The 18,181-nt window shown below is 46.5% G+C and overlaps 1 protein-coding gene across 1 annotated transcript; it reads left to right on the forward strand.

Annotated features, from left to right (window-relative positions):
- Positions 1-688: 688 nt before the first annotated feature.
- rsf1a (remodeling and spacing factor 1a) lies at positions 689-15,931 on the forward strand. Its single transcript, XM_080459971.1, has 18 exons — positions 689-846; positions 3,367-3,458; positions 3,628-3,720; positions 3,809-4,014; positions 4,111-4,262; positions 5,105-5,203; positions 5,822-7,256; positions 7,360-7,561; positions 7,645-7,857; positions 8,246-8,350; positions 9,617-9,696; positions 9,785-9,833; positions 10,197-10,306; positions 10,769-10,833; positions 10,938-11,112; positions 11,189-11,412; positions 11,592-11,789; positions 12,780-15,931. The coding sequence occupies exons 1-18, from the start codon at positions 693-695 to the stop codon at positions 13,616-13,618; spliced, it is 4,491 nt and encodes a 1,496-aa protein (XP_080316097.1). The 5' UTR covers positions 689-692; the 3' UTR covers positions 13,619-15,931.
- Positions 15,932-18,181: the final 2,250 nt, after the last annotated feature.

Genomic DNA, 18,181 nt, shown 5'->3' on the forward strand with positions numbered 1-18,181 from the left:
TATAATTGTTTTAAGAGCTTGTGTTGATAATTTAACATTTGAATTTCATACAACTTAAAATCTTCATATTTAAGTCTTTTTTAGTTTTGATTTATCTCAACTTTGGACTGTATTATACACAATTCAGTTTTAATCGACTGGTGATTTGATTCTCTAGGTCTTAAATGTGAAATTTTGAACCTTTATTGCTCTTTGAATCTTTTACTCTGATTTTAATTCTGTTCTTTTCTGGACATTTACTTTTCATTACTTTTGCAAAAACAATCAGGAAGAAAATGAAAGCGTGCATAAAGAGGCTGTTGAACACCCCCAGGTATGAAAAGTGGCAAAGAAGCAAAAAACGGGTGAAAAAAAGGAAAGTAAATAAATAAAAGTAGCAACAACAGTCCAAACAAAGACTTTCTGATTGTCTTATTATATTTTAATACGGATCCTGGTTGTTGTGACTTTATCGGTCGGTGCTTTCGATTCTTGTTATTGATTAAATTCTGTAGCGGATCCGTGATTTGTGGTTGTTTGTGGTTCTTTCGGCCCTGGTTTTACTTTCCCGGATGGGAGCCGGGGTGCGCCCGGCCCGGTGCTGCGCACCTTGACGCCGGCGGACGCTTCGCTTCACTCCCTCCATTCATTTCATTCGCGGAGCCGCATCCCAGCAGCGAGCCCTCCCCTCCCGTTTCTCTCCGCCTGGAAAGATGGCTGCTCCGGCGGTGGTGAGGAGCTCCGGCCCGCCGCTCTGCCCGAGCTTCGCGGAGGTCTGCTCGTTTCTGGATCGGTACGGACCGGCGCTGGATCTGCCCGAGATGACTTTCCCGCAGATGGAGCGGTATCTGCGGGACACGACGACAGGTAAGCGGCCGGTCGACGGCGGAGCGGGTCCGCGGTTTGCGGGGCGAAGGAGAAGTGGAGAGCTGCGACACTGGAAACCGAAGGAAAAACGGGGGCCAGAACGACCCGCACCACCATCATCACCGTGAGGATGAGGAGGATGGCGGAGAATGTGCTGCGAGCGTGGCTCGGCGGGGCAGCATCACGCCGGGGGTCTGGGCAGCGGGCTGCCCCGGCGGCTCGTGGCCGGGGGTCAGAGGCAGCTTCCCCGGACAGAGAAGGGCAGCTGCAGCCCAAGTTTGTGGGGAAACGTCCAGAGAAGCGGAGCACCGAGGCGGCGGGCTAGCCCGAAGCTAACCACTCTGCCCTCCGCACACTTTGTGTTCGTGTTAAAGTTGGGGGACCGGGGCCGGGCGGGGGGCCACGCGGCCCGCCGTCCAGCGGGGTATGAGCCGGTACGAGGCGGCGGGTGGTCGTTGTGGTCGCAGCCATCGATCCGTTAAAGTTGATGTGGGAGCCATGATGCAGCACGGACTGACCACACAGCCAGCTAGCTCCGGAGCGCTGTCAGGTGGAATTTTTCACCGGCCTCGCCTCATACGCAGCCGGGCTGGATTGACCCCGGCGTGCGGTGTTTTTTGTTTTGTTTAGTTTTTTTGCGGGCTTAACGCGTGTTTGCGCGGGTTTTACAGACACTTTGGCCTGTTTTGGGGGGCGCAGTTTGAACGGAGCGGGTGATGTTAGCTTCAAACACTGGATGTTATTTTTTTTGGCTGTCAGATGTGCGCATGCGCACTGTGGATATTAGCCGTTGGCTAACTGGTTAGCTTCGAAGACTCCGTCAACTTTTATTTATACTCTTCACTCCCGAAGGTCGTTTACAACATTATAGTTTATTAGGAACGGATGTTTAACATTCGTACGGGTTTCTTTCTTTAACAACTAGTTGCAATCTGGTCAGATCTGTTGGTTCACCTCTGTTGGGCTTAATTAGCTCACATATTTACTTCGTATAAACAATGTAGTCACGTATGTATTGTTCCCATGACTTTATATAGTTTCTATCGTAATGAACGAAACATATATTTTACACTGTTATGAGTTCCAGGTGATAAATCGACTTGCATTTAAGTTTCCCGGCAAGAAAAAAAAATTGTAATTTCCTGTAAACGAAGAGTTCCGTGACAGCATCACAGACCACACATGAAGAATCAGAATGAAAATGAATATTAATAATAAGCTCACTTTTATTGATGTTTACTTAATGAATTTGATGATATATTGTACTACTTTTTACCAAAAATCTAAAATACCTTCATTATTTTCTTTACTTTATATACATTTATAATGTAAAAAAAAAACATCTCAAAGTGACCAAATGGGATGTGCAACATCCAGAAAAAGTCTGGGGAAAATCAAATCAAAGAAGGATAAATACAATCAACAAAAGATCAGAAACATTTCAAGGCAGAGAAAGCCTGGTTAAGATTAAACATTTTTAACAGTATCATGACAACCATCATCCATCCATCTTGTTCTCCCCCTAATCCAACCTGCGCTTTCAGTGGCCTGGACTCAAGTCTGAGTGGAACATCTCTAACGTTATGGACGCATTGAATTATTTCTTGCACATCAAACATTAAAATGTGAAATCTTTTTTTTTAAAGTAGCTGTTGACTGTTAAATTGTGTACTGAGCAGTGTAACACATTTCAGTTATTTTCTGAGCAGAGATTTCAGTGGAATTAAATCTGTCAGGCAGAGGAGACATGCTGTGGTGTCTTAAAATATAGTTCTGCTGCATGTAAATGAGTAAACTCTCACTTAAGCTGCTGGATATGAAGTTGCTAAATGCAAATGCTCTCCTCATTCATGATGGTATTGTGCAAGACCAGGATAAACCAGACTATCACAGGTGGAATCGTAAGCGCGACTGTTATTCCTTTGGAACTGATACAACATGCATCGTATGGAGAATCACATCAACCAACAGACTCTCTATTGACACACACTTTAATACAGAGTTGACAACAGTTTCCACTCTTCTTTGATGTATTTCCACAAGATTCCCGTCGGAATGTGTTCATTTATTCTGTGGAGCCATTCTGATGTCCAGCACTGATGTTGGATGAGGCCTGAGTCTATTCCAGCTCATCCAAAGCATCGGAGCCTTTATGGACCTCGCTTCATTTACTGGAACACACCCACGTTAGGAAACAGTTGTTCCCCAAACTGTTGCCACAAAGTTTAGAGCGTTGTCCAAAATGTTTTTGGTATGCACTTGATTATATAAATCTCACAACAAAACACCTGAATACAGTTCAGGCAGGTAAATGCTTTGATTGATAAGATTTCTATGAAGTAGTTTGATCCATGAAAAGGTAATACTGGCATTTTATATGGCTCCTGTCCTCATCCAAATAAATATTTACCAGCGGTCTTCCACGGCTTGAAGGTGCTTTGATGAGATGATGTGATCATGAACTTGGAGCAGATCGTTAAAAACGAATGGTGTTTTCATCATAATTTTGTATGTTTTCAGTTCCTAAGCCGCTCGTGGAGCTCCACGTGAAGCTGCTCAGAAAACTGGGGAGATCTGTGACGACTGACCGCTGGGAGAAATACCTGGCGAAGGTGAGAGCTTTGTGTTTCCGTCTCCACATTCTCTGGATTTCCACAATTCGTACGTCGCTCAAGTTTTTTACGCAGGGCTGAAATGAAGTGAGCACAAAGGCGAGAGAAAGAGCCAGCAGGACTGCGATGCAGACGAGTTGTACCTTTTGTGATGTGATGTCTTTTGTAGGTTTGCCAGGAGCTGAACAGCACATGGGCATGGGAGCTGGAACAGAAGGGTTACCAGGAAATGTCCATGGAGTGCAAATCCAGCATCCTGAAAGTAGGTAGTGGTTCCAGCAGTCTGTTCACCAGCCGCTTTCATCTTCCTCATCTGTTTGCATTACCCCCCCCCCCCCCCCCCCCCTCAGTATCTCTGCGAGTGTCAGTTTGATGACAACCTGAAGTTCAAGACTGTGGTCAACGATGAGGACCCCGAGAAGATGCGTCTGCAGCCGATCGGTCGGGACCGGCAGGGCCTCACGTACTGGCTTCAGCTGGACCAGGAGCAGAACATCCGGCTGTACACGGAGGAGCAAGACGACCTGGACGGCTCCACCTGGACGTGCATCGTCAGGTGATGCTCATGTCCTTCAAGATGTTTCTACGTTCGTCTCCCCTGAAGTGTTGCTCCAGTTCAACACGTTCTGCTCGTGACCTTCTGCCTTCTCAGGACTCGGAACGACCTGGCCGAGGCTCTGGAGCTGCTGAAGGCTCAGGTCGATATGAACCAGAACCAGAACCAGAACCAGGAGCAGAACCAGAACCAGAACCAGAACCAGAACCAGGCCTCCCGGAGCAGCAGCCCTGCAGGGAGAGCTGCAGGTATGCTGTGTGTAAAAAAATCCCAACAGAAAACAGTTTTTCACTTGGACTGTCAAGTTCATATGAACAAATCAGAGGATGGAGGGATTATAAAAATATCTATCTTAATTTTCATAATCCATTCATGTAAAAAAAAAATATATATATTATAGGATACAAAATAATGAGTAAATCTGTACACAATGTGTCGCGGAGCCAAAATAACAGAATACAGTCCTAAAATTACAATTATTACATATTAATATATAATATTCAGCAGCAGTGTTCAGCTCACCTCATAGCAGGAGGACCCAGGTTCAAAACCCAGCGGTGACTGTCTGGAATTTACAGGGGTCTCTGAAGAGAACAAGCTATGTAATGTTTGTGACTTATGTTTGGTGGAGGATGAATTTCATTTCATGTTCTATTGTCCACTGTGTTATGATTGAAGAATTGCTTTGTTTGGAAAAATCGAACGCAATAATCCTGATCTCTTTTGGTTGGCAGAAGGTGATATACTGAGTTGGTTATAATCCAAATACATGTTTATTAGCCTGACTGGTGTCCTGCATGTAGGTGTGTTTGCACTGCGATGGACTGGTGACCTGTACAGGATGTACTGTGCCCTTAAATGTCAGCTGGGAAAGGCTCCATCTCCTAAAACATTTATCATAATTTGACATTGTATGTCAAATTAATTGCCATAAGAATTACACATCATAAAGTAACATTATTGAAAGCCAGTCAAGTAATACAAACCAATGAAATGTTTTTGTGTTTCTATGAGCTTACGTTTTAATATGTATTTGAAACCAGCCAAGCTATTTCAAACATGTTCTTTTGTTTTGTTTTCAATAATGTAGGTGAGGAGTCTGTGGAGCGCAAGCCCTCTGACACCACAGACGAGCCCGCCGACTGTAAGGAGGTCGCTCCCGTCAAGGAGGAGATGCCTTCAACACAAGGTATGTCCAAATAAAGACAGAGCTGCTGGAGAGGAGAGCTCACTCCCTCAATATCAGTCCCTCAATAATGTCCGCAAATCCATTTACTACAAGAAAAGTGGGATTTCTGAATCAGCCTCAACATGTGACTCTATCCTTCAACTTTCAAGCACAAGGACGAGGTGCTGAGCATGATACCACACAAATAGATATGATTATGTCATGTCTTTAATTGAATATGTCCGTTAACATTCACAGTGTAAAAGTTTGTGAATTTTATTTCATAATTGGTTGAACCTCTTAAAATCAACCAGACACTTCTGTTTGCTGCACATCAGCTGGGTGTGTCCTTGAACCTCACTGGTTCATTTACTTTTTATATTAGCACTGGGAAAGTTTAATGATTATGTTCAATGAAGACAAGAAATATTGCAATAAATTTGTTTAGGTTTTTTTTACAATTCTTGTGCTTTAGATGTAGATCACGTGACGTTACAAAAAAGAATAAAAGATTCACAAAAGTACTGAGAGTTTAAAGTGGTGCAAACCATGAATTGGTAACACATCAATGATCAATGCAGGTGTGTTATGTTGGAGCTTCTGCTCCTGATGATCTGATTTGTCCTCTGTGTGTCTCAGTGGTGAAGCAGGAGCAATCGCAGCCCATTAAGCAGGAAAACACTGAAGCCGAGGTGAAGGAAGATAAACTGGACCACAAGCCGTCCGTCATTGACAACCGTGTGAGCACCATCACCACCATCGTCAAGTCGGAGTCCAGGGACGTTGCCGACGGACCCGCCAACGCCGTGTCAGTTGTCATGGCGCCCAGCAAGACTGTGTTGAAACCGGAGGTGAACAAGGAAGAGGAGGCAGAGCGGGCGGTCGTCAGGAGCAACCAACAGGCCAAGATCCCCCTGAAGAAGAGAGAGCTGAAGCTGGCCGAGAGCTTCCACAGCAATCACCTCAACAACAGCAACAGCAGCAGCAGCATCATCGTGTGTAACCCCTCAGTGATTCAGACCAACGACAGTCAGGCCCGGGACGGGAAGGTGTCCAACTCTATAGCCCCCCCTGCCGCGCTGGCCGTCCCACAACAGCCGCCGCAGCCTCTCGTCATGGCAACGAGGCAAGAGCTGACCAACGGGAGGGCATCCCTGCTGCTGCCCCACAAAGAGGGGCAGAATGGAGTCATCGGGGTCATAGGTCAGGTTGGAGTCGTGGGCCACGTGGGAGTCATCCGGAGTCCATCCGAGCGTCTGCGAATGCCTGCGGCCGACAAGCAGGAACAAAACGGCCCGCGGGTGAACAGAGGCGTGGATGAAGAGAGGGAGGTGGGCCGACAGTCGGTGCTGGTGAGGAAAGGACCAGCTGGAGCGGAGCTCCTCCCAGTAGCCGCCGCGCCGCCTCCTCTCGCAGCAACGGAGACTCAGGCTGCTCCAAAACCAGAGCGTTCATCCTCCAAACCGGAACAGACCCCTGATGCTGTGGAGAGAGGTCAGAGGAAAGTGGAGGAGGCAGCCCCCCAGTCTCAGTCCACAGAGGAACCCAAGAGAGCGGCGCTGGAAGACGAGGGGAAAACAACAAAAGAGGAGCAGAAAGACGAGGGGAAGACGAGTCTGGACAGGAGTCCTCAACAAAAAGACGGCGAGCACGTTGACGGGAAAAAGGAGACGGCCGACCGGGCAGCTGAAAGATTAAATAGAGTCGACCGTGAAAAAGATACACGCAGCTGCACAGTTTCACTTCTGAAGGTGGACCATCAAGACAAAAAGGCCCTTCAGGGGGAGGGTGTCAACGGAGGGCTGGCGGCCCAGGTGAAGGACGCCGGGTTCGGATCAGAGGGCAGGAAGGTTCCCCGAGAGGAAGCATCCTCTGAGCTCCAGAAAGAAGGAATCCGGTTAAAGATCAAGATTCCTCCACACCGGAGAAACAAGTTACGGGGAAAAGGAGGCAAAGAGCAGGAGAAGGAGCGAGAGCCGGAGGTGCAGGAGGAGGAGGAGGAGGAGGGAGAGGAGGAGGAGGAGGAGGGGGAGGAGGGGGGGAGGCCTCTGAGGAGGTCTGCAAGGATCTGCAGGTATGTTACACAAACAACTTCACATTTGTCCATTTGTAATCTCAGTTTCAGCTGGTGTGATTCTGACCATCCATTCACCGCATCTACACCTTTCTTCTTGAAGATCATCTGCTTTGCCAACCTGCAGGCCAAGCTCAAAGGCGGCCGAAAGCCCGCGAAAGAAACCACAAAAGAAACAGACACTTTCCACTAAAACAAGGGGAGAAGGCGAGGAGGAAGAGGAGGAGGAAGATGAAGAGGAGTGCGGCTCAGCTACTAAGAAAAACAGAAAAGTTGAACCGATTGGACAAGTCAGAAAACGAAGGGTAGAGACTTTTTCTAAACGAGTCGACAGACCCACAAAAATACCCAATTATTTTACAAACTGAAAACGCTTTTGTGTCTTCAGGGAAAGCGACGGCACCGACACCCTCGATGGTCCAACATCCGAACCAAGAGACGCAAACTGAACGAGGGGGAGGAGCTGGAGGAGAGAGTCCGGGGAGGAGGGGAGGAGGAGAGCAAAGGAGGCAGCGACTCGGAGGAGGAGTCATGTAAATCAGAGGAGATTCCCAGTGAAGACGCCTGCACTCACTGTGGCCTGCCCAACCACCCCGAACTGGTCAGTAAACAGTTTTCTGTCTCCATCCAGACAGAAAACAGCCCCACTTCATATTGACACTCTGCTTTCCACTCGCTCGTCAATAAAATTATTCGATTTGTGTCTGCAGTTTAATTAATTAGGATAACAAATGTTAAGAATTTTCTTCTTTTTATGAAAGTCCCAAATCAAGGTTGTAAACAACAACAATACAAGTTGTGGGATGCTGGATGTTCACTATGTGAGCCCACAGAGGTCAAGCATTTAAAGAAAAGAGAGAACACGCGTTCAAAATTAACACTAAGCAATCATACTGCGAGATTCATCGTTGATGACATGAAGTGTAAAGAAAGTTGGAGTGTAGTGTGATGTTCCCTCAGTGTGTTTTTGTGTGTGTGTGTGTGTTCAGATCCTGCTGTGTGACTCCTGTGATAGTGGATACCACACTGCCTGCCTGCGGCCGCCGCTCATGCTGATCCCCGATGGCGAGTGGTTCTGTCCGCCCTGCCAACACGTAAGGAGATGAGACCATAAAGCGAAACAACCTCAAACTGTGTTTCTTCTAGTGGTTGTGTCCCGCCTGAGCAGAGCAGAAGCTGCTGACGCCGTCAGCTTATTGACTCCTCACATTAGCATTTCTGTTGTATGTAATTGTGTATTTTATTTTTCCAGCCCCACTCTAAACATTATCAACATCTTATGTATATATACTGTGTATATATATATATATATATATATATTTGACTTTCCTCCACATGCAACTAGAGGAAGCTCGGTACCAGCACAGCTTGAGAATGACCTAAAGCAGACTTGTCAAACAGCAAATTTGTGGAAATTTCAGAGAAAACATAAAAAAAAACTTTCTGCACATTTCTTGTGATCAGCAGCCACTGCTCTGAGACCCGCGCTGAAATATCGTGATGCTGCCATGAAAGATCAAACTAGCCTCAAAGCCGTGCTGTCGGGTTGTAAAAACATGCATAATGCAACGGCTAGAGGCGAAGGGTTTTTTTTTTACTTGATTTTTGCAGCTGAATGTTTAAGTAAAAATGGATTTATGTTGAGATTGAAGTCACTTCCAGTTGTAATTGTGTAGTTTTTGAAAAAAATAAAATAAAAAAAATTCCATTTTCATCAGGTAACAAAGGAAAACCTTGACATGTCCCATCACTCTCCCAGCCCAGCACTGGACTCCCCACTAAACTCATAAACAAACTCCACGCTCCGCACCGAATCATTGGAGCACATCACCCCTGCTCTCACCCAATTCCACTGGCTCATTGTTCGTTACCGCATCCAGTATAAAATCCTACTCCCCACCTACAAAGCTCTCCACAATCTCGCCCCCACTTACCTCTGCGACCTCCTCCATGAATACACTCCCTCCCGCACCCTCCACTCAACGTCTGCTGGACCCCTCACCATCACCACCTCACTCCTCAGCACCATGGCTGCCCCAGCCTTCAGCTGCTCAGCACCCAGACTCTGAAACTCCCTTCTCCCAATCATAAGACAGTCGGACTCCATCACATCATTCAAAACTAAACTCAAAACCCACCTGTTCAAACTTTCTTATTCACTTTAATTGGACACCTTTGTGCTTAACTTCACCTGTTTTTATGTTGTTGTTTTTTTATGATGTTTTATGCTCCTATTCTCTGGAAGGTGACCTGAAAGGCGCCTCCAAATTAAATGTATTATTATCTATGATTACAGCGTAAGCATGTCTACTGTCGGTTAAAAACAGAGTTTTTACATCTGACTGGTTCACCTCCTGCAGAAACTTCTGTGTGAGAAACTGGAGGAGCAGCTGCAGAATCTGGACAGCGTGCTGAAGAAAAAGGAGAGAGCTGAAAGGAGGTAAAGACACACACACATACACACACACACAGAAATAATTACATTTGAAGAAACAGAAACCCATTTTCCTTCCTCCTCACCGGTGCAGGCGAGAGCGGCTGGTGTACGTGGGAATCAGTGTGGAGAACATCATTCCTGTGAGTGAATTTACATTTACTTGTGGAAATCCTAAACCTCTTTTACATGATGTCCAAAGACTAAATATCTGCAAATGTTATTGGCTGAAACGCGATGGAAAAGCTTTGAAACCTTCTGGATTCAAATGTTCGGGGACACAGTTTAAAACAAGCGGATAACTTTGAGAGTAGTTTCACTATTTGTGGGATATAATAACCGACATTTATGGCATAAAGAATTTATTCTCAGCTCATTTGTTTTGTCTGTTGAGACGAAAGTGAAAGTTCAGTCTGAGACTGTTGGTTACAACAGAAGAGAGCGTTTTAGTCTGGATTATGGATGATTTCTTTAAAAAAAAGAAACACATCTATTCTGTGCTTTAGGAGGGAGATGAGGAGGGAGAAGAGGAAAAGTCCACCAAGAAGAAAGATCCCAAAAAGAGCAAAAATCTGGGAAGAAGATCGACCAGAACCAGGAAACACATCAGCTACAGGTGAAACATCTTTTCTTCTGTGGTGGTCATTCCGATTGGGATTAACTGCGTCGCTGTGATTATACAGGAGGTTTGAAAACCTACATATTCTTCAGTATCTTTGAAGTCTGAAGATGTCAGGTTCACAAAGGTCGATGAGCCTTGAATGTCTATAGTTTCTGTTGAGAAATGGCCTGATGTTGTTTTCATTAACTGCTGTTCCTGATTTGTCCACTTGGGGGTTGCATGCTTCATAAACAAGACCCAGAACTGAACTGCAGATAACAGCAATGAAATGTTTCAGAAATCTTTCACACGTTGAAGCTGCAGCTGAAGAGAAACGGACTGAGGAAATGTAACTTATTTTGGAGGAAATGCTTTGAGTGGCTTTTTTTTGCAGTGTACAACATAAGGAGAACCTGTCTGAGTAATTTCACTCGGGTCAGGAAGGAAACTGAAGGTTTTCTGTGGTCTGCTCTGCAGGTTTGACGACTTTGACGACGCCATTGACGAGGCGATCGAGGAGGACATCAGAGACTTGTGTGGCGGTGAGTCCAGGGTGACTCTTCCACAAACTGTCAGCGGGCTGCAGGATTATAAACATTGGCCTTTCACGGGAGACGTTTAAGAGTCTCACTGTCTGATTCTCCAGGAGCTGGGCGAGGCAGGGCCATCACCGCTATCCTGTCCGAGGACGGGAAGGAGCCTCAGCGGCCAATCAGGAGCCAGATTGTTGCAGCCCGAAACAGGAAGAAGCGGCGTCTCAATGACTTGGAGAGCGACAGCACAGCGGCAGAGAGCGAAGACGAGTTCATGCTAAGCAACAGGTAACAATCTCTCCTCTTTCCCCCCCTTTGTGGCGGGGCTCCAACTGTCCTCCTCATCGTCCTCATCCTCTCACAGCTCGGAGGAAGAGGACTTTGGCGCGTCAGGAGCCGATGACGACGGCGAAGACGAAGACCCAGGTAGCGAGGCGGGCAGCTGGGACGGGAAGGCCCGACCCAGGCGGGCGCAGAAAGGGGCACCTAAACACAGATCCATTAGGACCCCGCGCCACGGGAAGAAGAGGCTGAAGCGGCAGCGGAGGGGCTCCTCCGATGAAGAGGAGGAGACTGATGAAGACATGGGTGAGTTGATCCACCCACCATTCATCATTATTTTCACGGATTTATGTTTTTATCTGCAAATAAAGCAGAAACTTCAGTTCCGCTTTATTTCGATCTACTCTGAAGCAGAGCGGAGGGTTGTTGGTTGGTAGATTGAACGACTTGGTGACACACAACTCCCTCTCCTCGTGTCTCCAAAGGTTCAGATCAGTTCAGCGACATGACCGACAGTGACTCAGACAAAAAGAGGCGGGGCCTGAGGCGGGGCCAGAGCCAGCAGGTCAACTACAGAGAGACGTCCGAGTCGTCGGACAACTCTCGATCGCCGGCTGTCCAGCAGAAGCCCCGCCCCCGAGGACGACCCCGCAAAGAGCATCTGTCCAGCGACTTCAGCGACGGTCAGTCCGCAGAGCGACACGTTTCCAAATGAAGACATGAATTTTACTTTTCCAAAATAAAAAGGCAAAAAATGAATAAGCTGTTGTTGCCATTTTTAAATGCTCGTAACTGGACTGAACTTCTCAGTAGTTTCCTGGTTTCATGTCCAGTTTGCTCCCGTCTGTTCCTCACCGATCTCACTGGTTTGTCTTCAGTTATCACCCTTGCTGCCATCTGAACACCTTCAGCACTTTAAAGCTTTCCAGCGGCTTCTTAAAGGGCTCATCACCAGGAAATCCCATGTTTCCTTGTTAAAATATGTACCGTATAGTTTTTCAAAGATGTGGAGCGCGCAGAGAAACAACAAATATCAAGCATGTCTGTTAAATTTAGCCGCGAGCAGCCGCTAACAGGACTCCGTATAAACGTTGAACCTCTTGATTTACAAATGATCCTGTATTTTAATTTAAATCTCAGGTGTGTTGCTCTGCAGCGTGGACGTTTGTTGGCAGCTCCACGATTGTTTTTTATTTTTTGTTTGAGCAAAGGACTGCTATGCTATTGCTATGCTGTCGCTATGCTATCGCCATGATTGACAGTTGCTGTGGCCAATTAACCCACGTCTAACATCCGTACAGGTCAAAAGTTTGCATGTACTCTGGCGAGAGGAAGTTGCTTTATGGGTCAGAACGAGCTTCAGGTTTGATTTTATTTTCCTAATAAACTTCAAGAATTCATTTAAAGACGATTTGTGGGAGACTGGATACATGAGAATACCAGGTGACGACTCCTTTCACTAAAACTTTCAGCAGCTGTAGCTTCTCAGCCCTCAGTCCCGTTTCCAACCGGTTTCCAGGAAAAGTCAAAAGGGTCCGAGACCTGGTTCATGAAAGGTTTTAACAGGGAAAAAAGGATTCACTTCATGAATTCAGTGCAACATGATCTTTGTCACTCTAAATCCTGTGTGATAGTTGAAAATAATAAAAAATATTTTTTTCTTTTCTCTTTAGCGTCACCGTCCTCCAGAGACACAGAGGAGGAGGAAGATTATGAAGATGATGAGGAGGAAGACGGGAGACGGAGGAGAGTGAACAAGAGAAGAAGAGAGGAGGAAGACCTCCTCCGGAGGAGGAGGAGGAGGAGGACAGGAGACAAACGGAAGCGACACCAAGACGAGGAGGGCGAGAGAGGGAGGCGTCTGAAGAAGAGGCAGGTGGAGAAGGACGAGGACAGAGACCGGCGGAGGAGGATGAAGAGGAAGGACAGAGAGGAGGACGACCCGGAGAAGATGGGCCGGGGGAGGCGCAGGGAGATGCTGTCAGAGCAGCGGCGCCGGCGGCTTGCTCAGATGTTGAAGAAGCGGCGGCCGTCCACGGACGAGGACGACGAGACGGACGACTCGGACTCGTCTTCGGAGGAGGACCGACCAATCCGCAAAAGACTGAATCGCATCGACTCCGACGAGGACGAGGAGGAGGAAGACGAGGAGGACGAGGATGGAGGAGAGAAGCTGGCGGCCAAGAAGTCTTCGGCGGGGGAGCGGAAGGCGGAGAGCAGGATCGACAGCGACGCTCAGGAAAAGGGGGCGGGCCATGGCTCGTCTCCTTCACACGGACATCAGACCTCCAGGAGCCCCGTGACGCCCGGGGCCGCGGGGGCAGCCGGGGCCAGAGACAGTGCAGCCTCAGGCAGGCAGGACCGGCACAATGGCCCCCTACATCCAGGGGAGGAGGAGGAAGAAGAGGAGGAGGAAGAAGAGGAGGAAGAGGAAGAGGAGGAGGAGGAAGAAGAGGAGGAGGAGGGTCAGACAGACTCTTTGAACTCGGTCCAGCACAGCGTGCAGTCATGATGGCTGTCAGCCTGAAAAAACACTCGCTTCTTTGTTTCACTTGTTTCTTTGCGATATGGAGCCTTCTACCCAGCGACCACCCCGTCTCATCCTCTTCCTCCTCCTCTTCCTCCCTCCAGTCTTGCTCTTTATCCTCGCTGTTGTAATGTGGTAGAGTGCAGCTCACCATCACACACTGTACGTGGCTACAGGGTCACTCATTCATCACGTCATCCACTCCTTCGACGGGACGCAGCAGTTTGTTTGTGGTGAACTTCATTGGAAATCACTTCATCCTCCTCGTAGCACTTGGCGGCCCCACCTGCCGAGCGTCAGCCCCCAGCGGGGGACACCGGAGGAGATCGAGTTCACACAGCGGGAAGATCAGCTGCCTTCCTTCCTACGACATAAAGTCTTCACTTTTAGGTTTTTGAGGAGGTGACCCCCCCCCCCCCCCCCAAAAAAAAGAAAGAATCAAAGCTTTTCTCATTTCAATTCGAGAAAATCGCCACCACGTTAGTCAATCTGTAGGTCACATTTCTTATGAAGGTCTGAAAAGGATTCAGTTATAGTTTCCTGCTAATTCAGGAAAAGCAGATTCATATCTGTCGAAATATTTAGTTTTCAAATTCCAGACGCGACGCAGCATCTTGTGATCCTTCAGTGTTTCGAACTGGATCTGAGGAAGGAGGCCGAAGTGTCGGTTCTGGTGGGTCCACGTGTTTGCTGTACATAAATCTGCCTGTACGCTGTTCCTTGTAAGATAATAGATGTTCTGTTCTCTTAGTCCTCTTGTAAAATATAGTGTTATATTTTCTATATGAAGGAGAGATGCTGCTGCTGTTGCTGCCAGCGCAGAGGAGCTTGTGTCCGTTCAGATTCTACCGCCGTCTGTTTTATGGGAGCCGCAGGACCCCCAAAAACCCAGAGACCAGCCGCGTGTTTCGCAAAGCTTTCAACATTTCGTGTCTTCGAGTGGGAAAACCACCAAGTTACAAAAAGGAACAAAGCTTTATATTTTTGTGAAAACACACAGTTAACACTTTTCCTGAGCTTCACTGTGGAGACTCGCGCCTGTTTAAACCTCCACAGTCGCACTGTTCAGCTTTAAATGGCTTTTTAAAACCTTCTGATGATGAAACGGAGACGTTTTAAAATGAATTCAGAGGCGCTGACGTGTTGGGGGAAAAAAAAAAACGTAACCGCTCATTTTAAACTCGGACATTTCCAGCAGGCTTGTAAAGCTTCAAATTGTTTTGTTGTTTTTTCAAGTTCAAAGTCGCTTTTTAAAAGCAGAAATTGATCAAACCTCTAAGAACCACTCCCAGAAAGTACAAACTGGAGTTTTATGACAAAGTCGGCGTCATTTTTTCATTCGTTATGCTGATAAAGATCAGTTCAGTGTAAATAAATCATGGGAATACGAAGTTAAATTTCAGATAATAAGCATAAATGTTTAGAGAAAAACAACAAATTCTAAGATATATTATAGGATTATTATTCTTATTGTGTTGAATGATATTTTTTCACCTTTAGCTACAATCAGAACTCCAACTTTGATCTGAAAAGTTTCCTAAACTGTTTTAAACACAAAACGTTCAACAACCACAAGACGGAAGATGCATCCAAACTCTGCAGCGGTCATCACTTATTCAAACACAGACATTAGAAATACATTAGAAATACATTAAAACCATTATTACTGTTCTCGCAATGTTGGGCAATTGACATAAAAATGTACATTTGATATTTAATGTTACATGTTGGGGAAACGAATGAAGCAGAAAGTGCATTCAAATGAGTAAACCATCGGATCATCGGCAAAAAAGTTTATTTTTACCTTTTTTTATAATTGATGGAAGAATTATTTTTTTGAAAGTGATTATTAAAAAAAAAAACGTGTGCGAGGCAGACAGGTGGGATCAATGACTAAACCTAAAGAAATTGGATGAAATGCTCACTTCCCCTCTGATCCTCGCTTTAAAGGAGATGAAACCTCCTGGAGTCTATTCAGACGATTTCTTGTTTTTTAACGTCGTTCTGCTCAGTTTCTGGACTTCAGAGTCGGTAAAAGGCTTCGTCGACTCTTTAAAACCAGGTGAAGGCTGCAGGTGTGTGTGTGTGTGGGTGCGCGTGTGTGTGTGCGTGCGCGTGTGTTCATGCCACCAGTCCAGAATCATTCCACCGAAGCCGACGTGCCGTGTGTGTGTGTGTGTGTGTTCAGATGTTGAGACAGGCTGAGAAGGCGGCTCTTTCCATCTCTGTTGTACTGTTACTGTAGTACTGCTGTAACATAAATGTTTTCTAAGTTATTAAAAGCAACATCCCAGGCATCTCCTCAAAAACTCCACACGTCTGTGCCTCGTTTTTCCACTCAGACTGAAAGAAAACCAACATGGACTGAAGAATAAATTAAGAGAACAGACCGGATCAGAGATGGAGCTCATTTCATGGAACCAGACTGTCAATGAGATTCACGAATGAAGCCGTGGTTCCACCGCACCTATTGCGCCGGGACGTCACGGGGCGGGACAGGTTTTCATGTGGTCCGACTGAAAAAGTTGTGGATGGTACGGAAAGAAACCGCAACCACCGGATACGGTTTTCCGCTACCCTTCCGCTGAGGTACCTAGCACTGAGGAACGGGTCTGTGAGGAGGAGCGACAACGCAGCCATCTGCTGATTGGTAGTGACGATCGCCACTCTCAACTTGTAATATTTAACTATTCAGTCGGTCGTAAACCCTCCCGTTGTTGTTTACTTGCGCTTTGCTCACTGGTTGTTTTGTTAAGTGGGTTTATTGAAACGTCGGAGCTTGACACAACACCGCGGTCTTTTAGCGCGGTGCAGAAGCTCCTCTCAGGAACAGGAGACGAGGACATTCAGCAGGAGCTGGACGCTGCTGTTCACAATGAGAAATATAAGCTGTGTCACAGAGAACCACTTGGACGGCCGCAGAATTGTGGCCCGGTAAGGCCGCCTGCAGCCGGCCACTTCCGTGTTCTTCGCGCGACGCGTCCCCGTGTCGTTCAGAACCCTGCTAACATTTTAACCGAACTTTCTGTGGACCGTGCGACAGGGTTGGGACTGGGTGCGCTTTGCCGTACCGTAGCCTCCCACTCCGCCACGTACTGCGCAGTGGAACAGCGGCTTCAGATGTATGTCAGCATGCGGACCTTGATTTAACTTCGGATCAGACGCTGCTACGCACTATACTGCCAAAAGTATTTGCTTAGCTCCAAATCATTGAATTTATGTGTTCCAACCACTTCATGGTCACAGGTGTATAAAATCAAGCAGCTCGGTGTGCACACTTCCTACAAACATTAGGCCTCGTTCACACTGCAGCGAAATGCGAACCAATACAGATTTTTATCTCGTAAGAGACTCATATCCGACCTGTTTTGTGTCCGTTTGAACACTCCAATTCAGATTTTTCCACTTCAGACCCAAGCCTCCGTCATATGTGGTACCAATTCGGATATGGTTCTACATGCGACTGCTTCGTCATTGACGTGTGACTGACGTCACAGATAAGTGCTGGAGGAAGCGGCTCTGCCAAAATGTTAAAAGCTGTGCTCTCTTTTTCTCCTTCTTTCCCTCGTCATGTTGTCTAGTTTTTGTCGCTCGTATTTAACAACTGCTTGAAAATGGATCTAAAGTGACCAGCTTTGCCAGATATAGTGGTATCCCCCAGTTGGGGAGCCAAATTCTCTTACCTTCTAAGTTTATTTTGTGCATTTGTGTGTTTATGTCGTGTTCATTATTACACATCTAATAGTTTGATGGTTTTAACATGATTTCTACACGGGCTGGGTTTTCGGCTGGTTTTTATCGAGATGTGTCGATTCTACATTGTTTGGGACTGAAAACAGTGAGTCACATCTGGCAACCCTGGTGCTGACCTGCGTCCCATCCATATTAACTTCTGTCAGCAGCCTCTTCTGTGCATGCGCTCGGGGGCAGGAATTTCCTGTTTCAGGCTTCGTGTGGGAACAGTTCTGAAACGGTCCCTTCCCGTTAAAAACATGGCTGCACAAAGCAAAGTTCATAAAGACCTGGATGATCCAGTGTGACTTGCCTGCACAAAATCCTGACCTGTATGACTCCCGGTCCGGGCTCGGCGACGTGGCCTTTTATCAATATCTCGATATTCTTACACCATATCACGTTATATGATATATATCTCAATATTTTGCCTCAGTCTAAAATGAACACTTTTGATGCATCAGTTACACTCGTATAATGATTTTATGTCTCCATTAAAACATTCTTGCTCATGCTATGCTAATTTATGGTAATATCTAACTTGGATGCAATAAGGGGGAAACATCACAAAACAGTATTTACTAAACAGCACAATCATTAAATTGTCATGTTTTCTTTTTTTCCTCTCACTTGAATAAATAACGGCGGTATGGATTTCTCTGCAGAATATTTGCGACCAGGCAGATTATATCTTCGATCAAGTGTGTTTTCTGAATCCGGACTTTTCAACCCCACTAACCGGGACCATGTCTTCTGCTATGTGGTGGGTTACCGCGGATCTTATCTATGTTTTGGACTATTTCGTTGTGTGGAATT

This window comes from Lipophrys pholis (genome assembly GCF_963383615.2).
Source record: "Lipophrys pholis genome assembly, chromosome: 3".
In the NCBI taxonomy this organism is placed as follows: Eukaryota; Metazoa; Chordata; class Actinopteri; order Blenniiformes; family Blenniidae; genus Lipophrys; species Lipophrys pholis.

What these genes read in the sequence shown, in the direction of transcription:
- rsf1a (XM_080459971.1), top strand. Translation starts at nt 693, where the DNA reads ATGGCTGCTCCGGCGGTGGTGAGGAGCTCCGGCCCGCCGCTCTGCCCG. An exon ending in TCTGTCCGCCCTGCCAACAC is followed by an intron (nt 8,351 to 9,616) that starts GTAAGGAGATGA and finishes CACCTCCTGCAG; the next exon opens with AAACTTCTGTGTGAGAAACT. An exon ending in GAGTTCATGCTAAGCAACAG is followed by an intron (nt 11,113 to 11,188) that starts GTAACAATCTCT and finishes ATCCTCTCACAG; the next exon opens with CTCGGAGGAAGAGGACTTTG.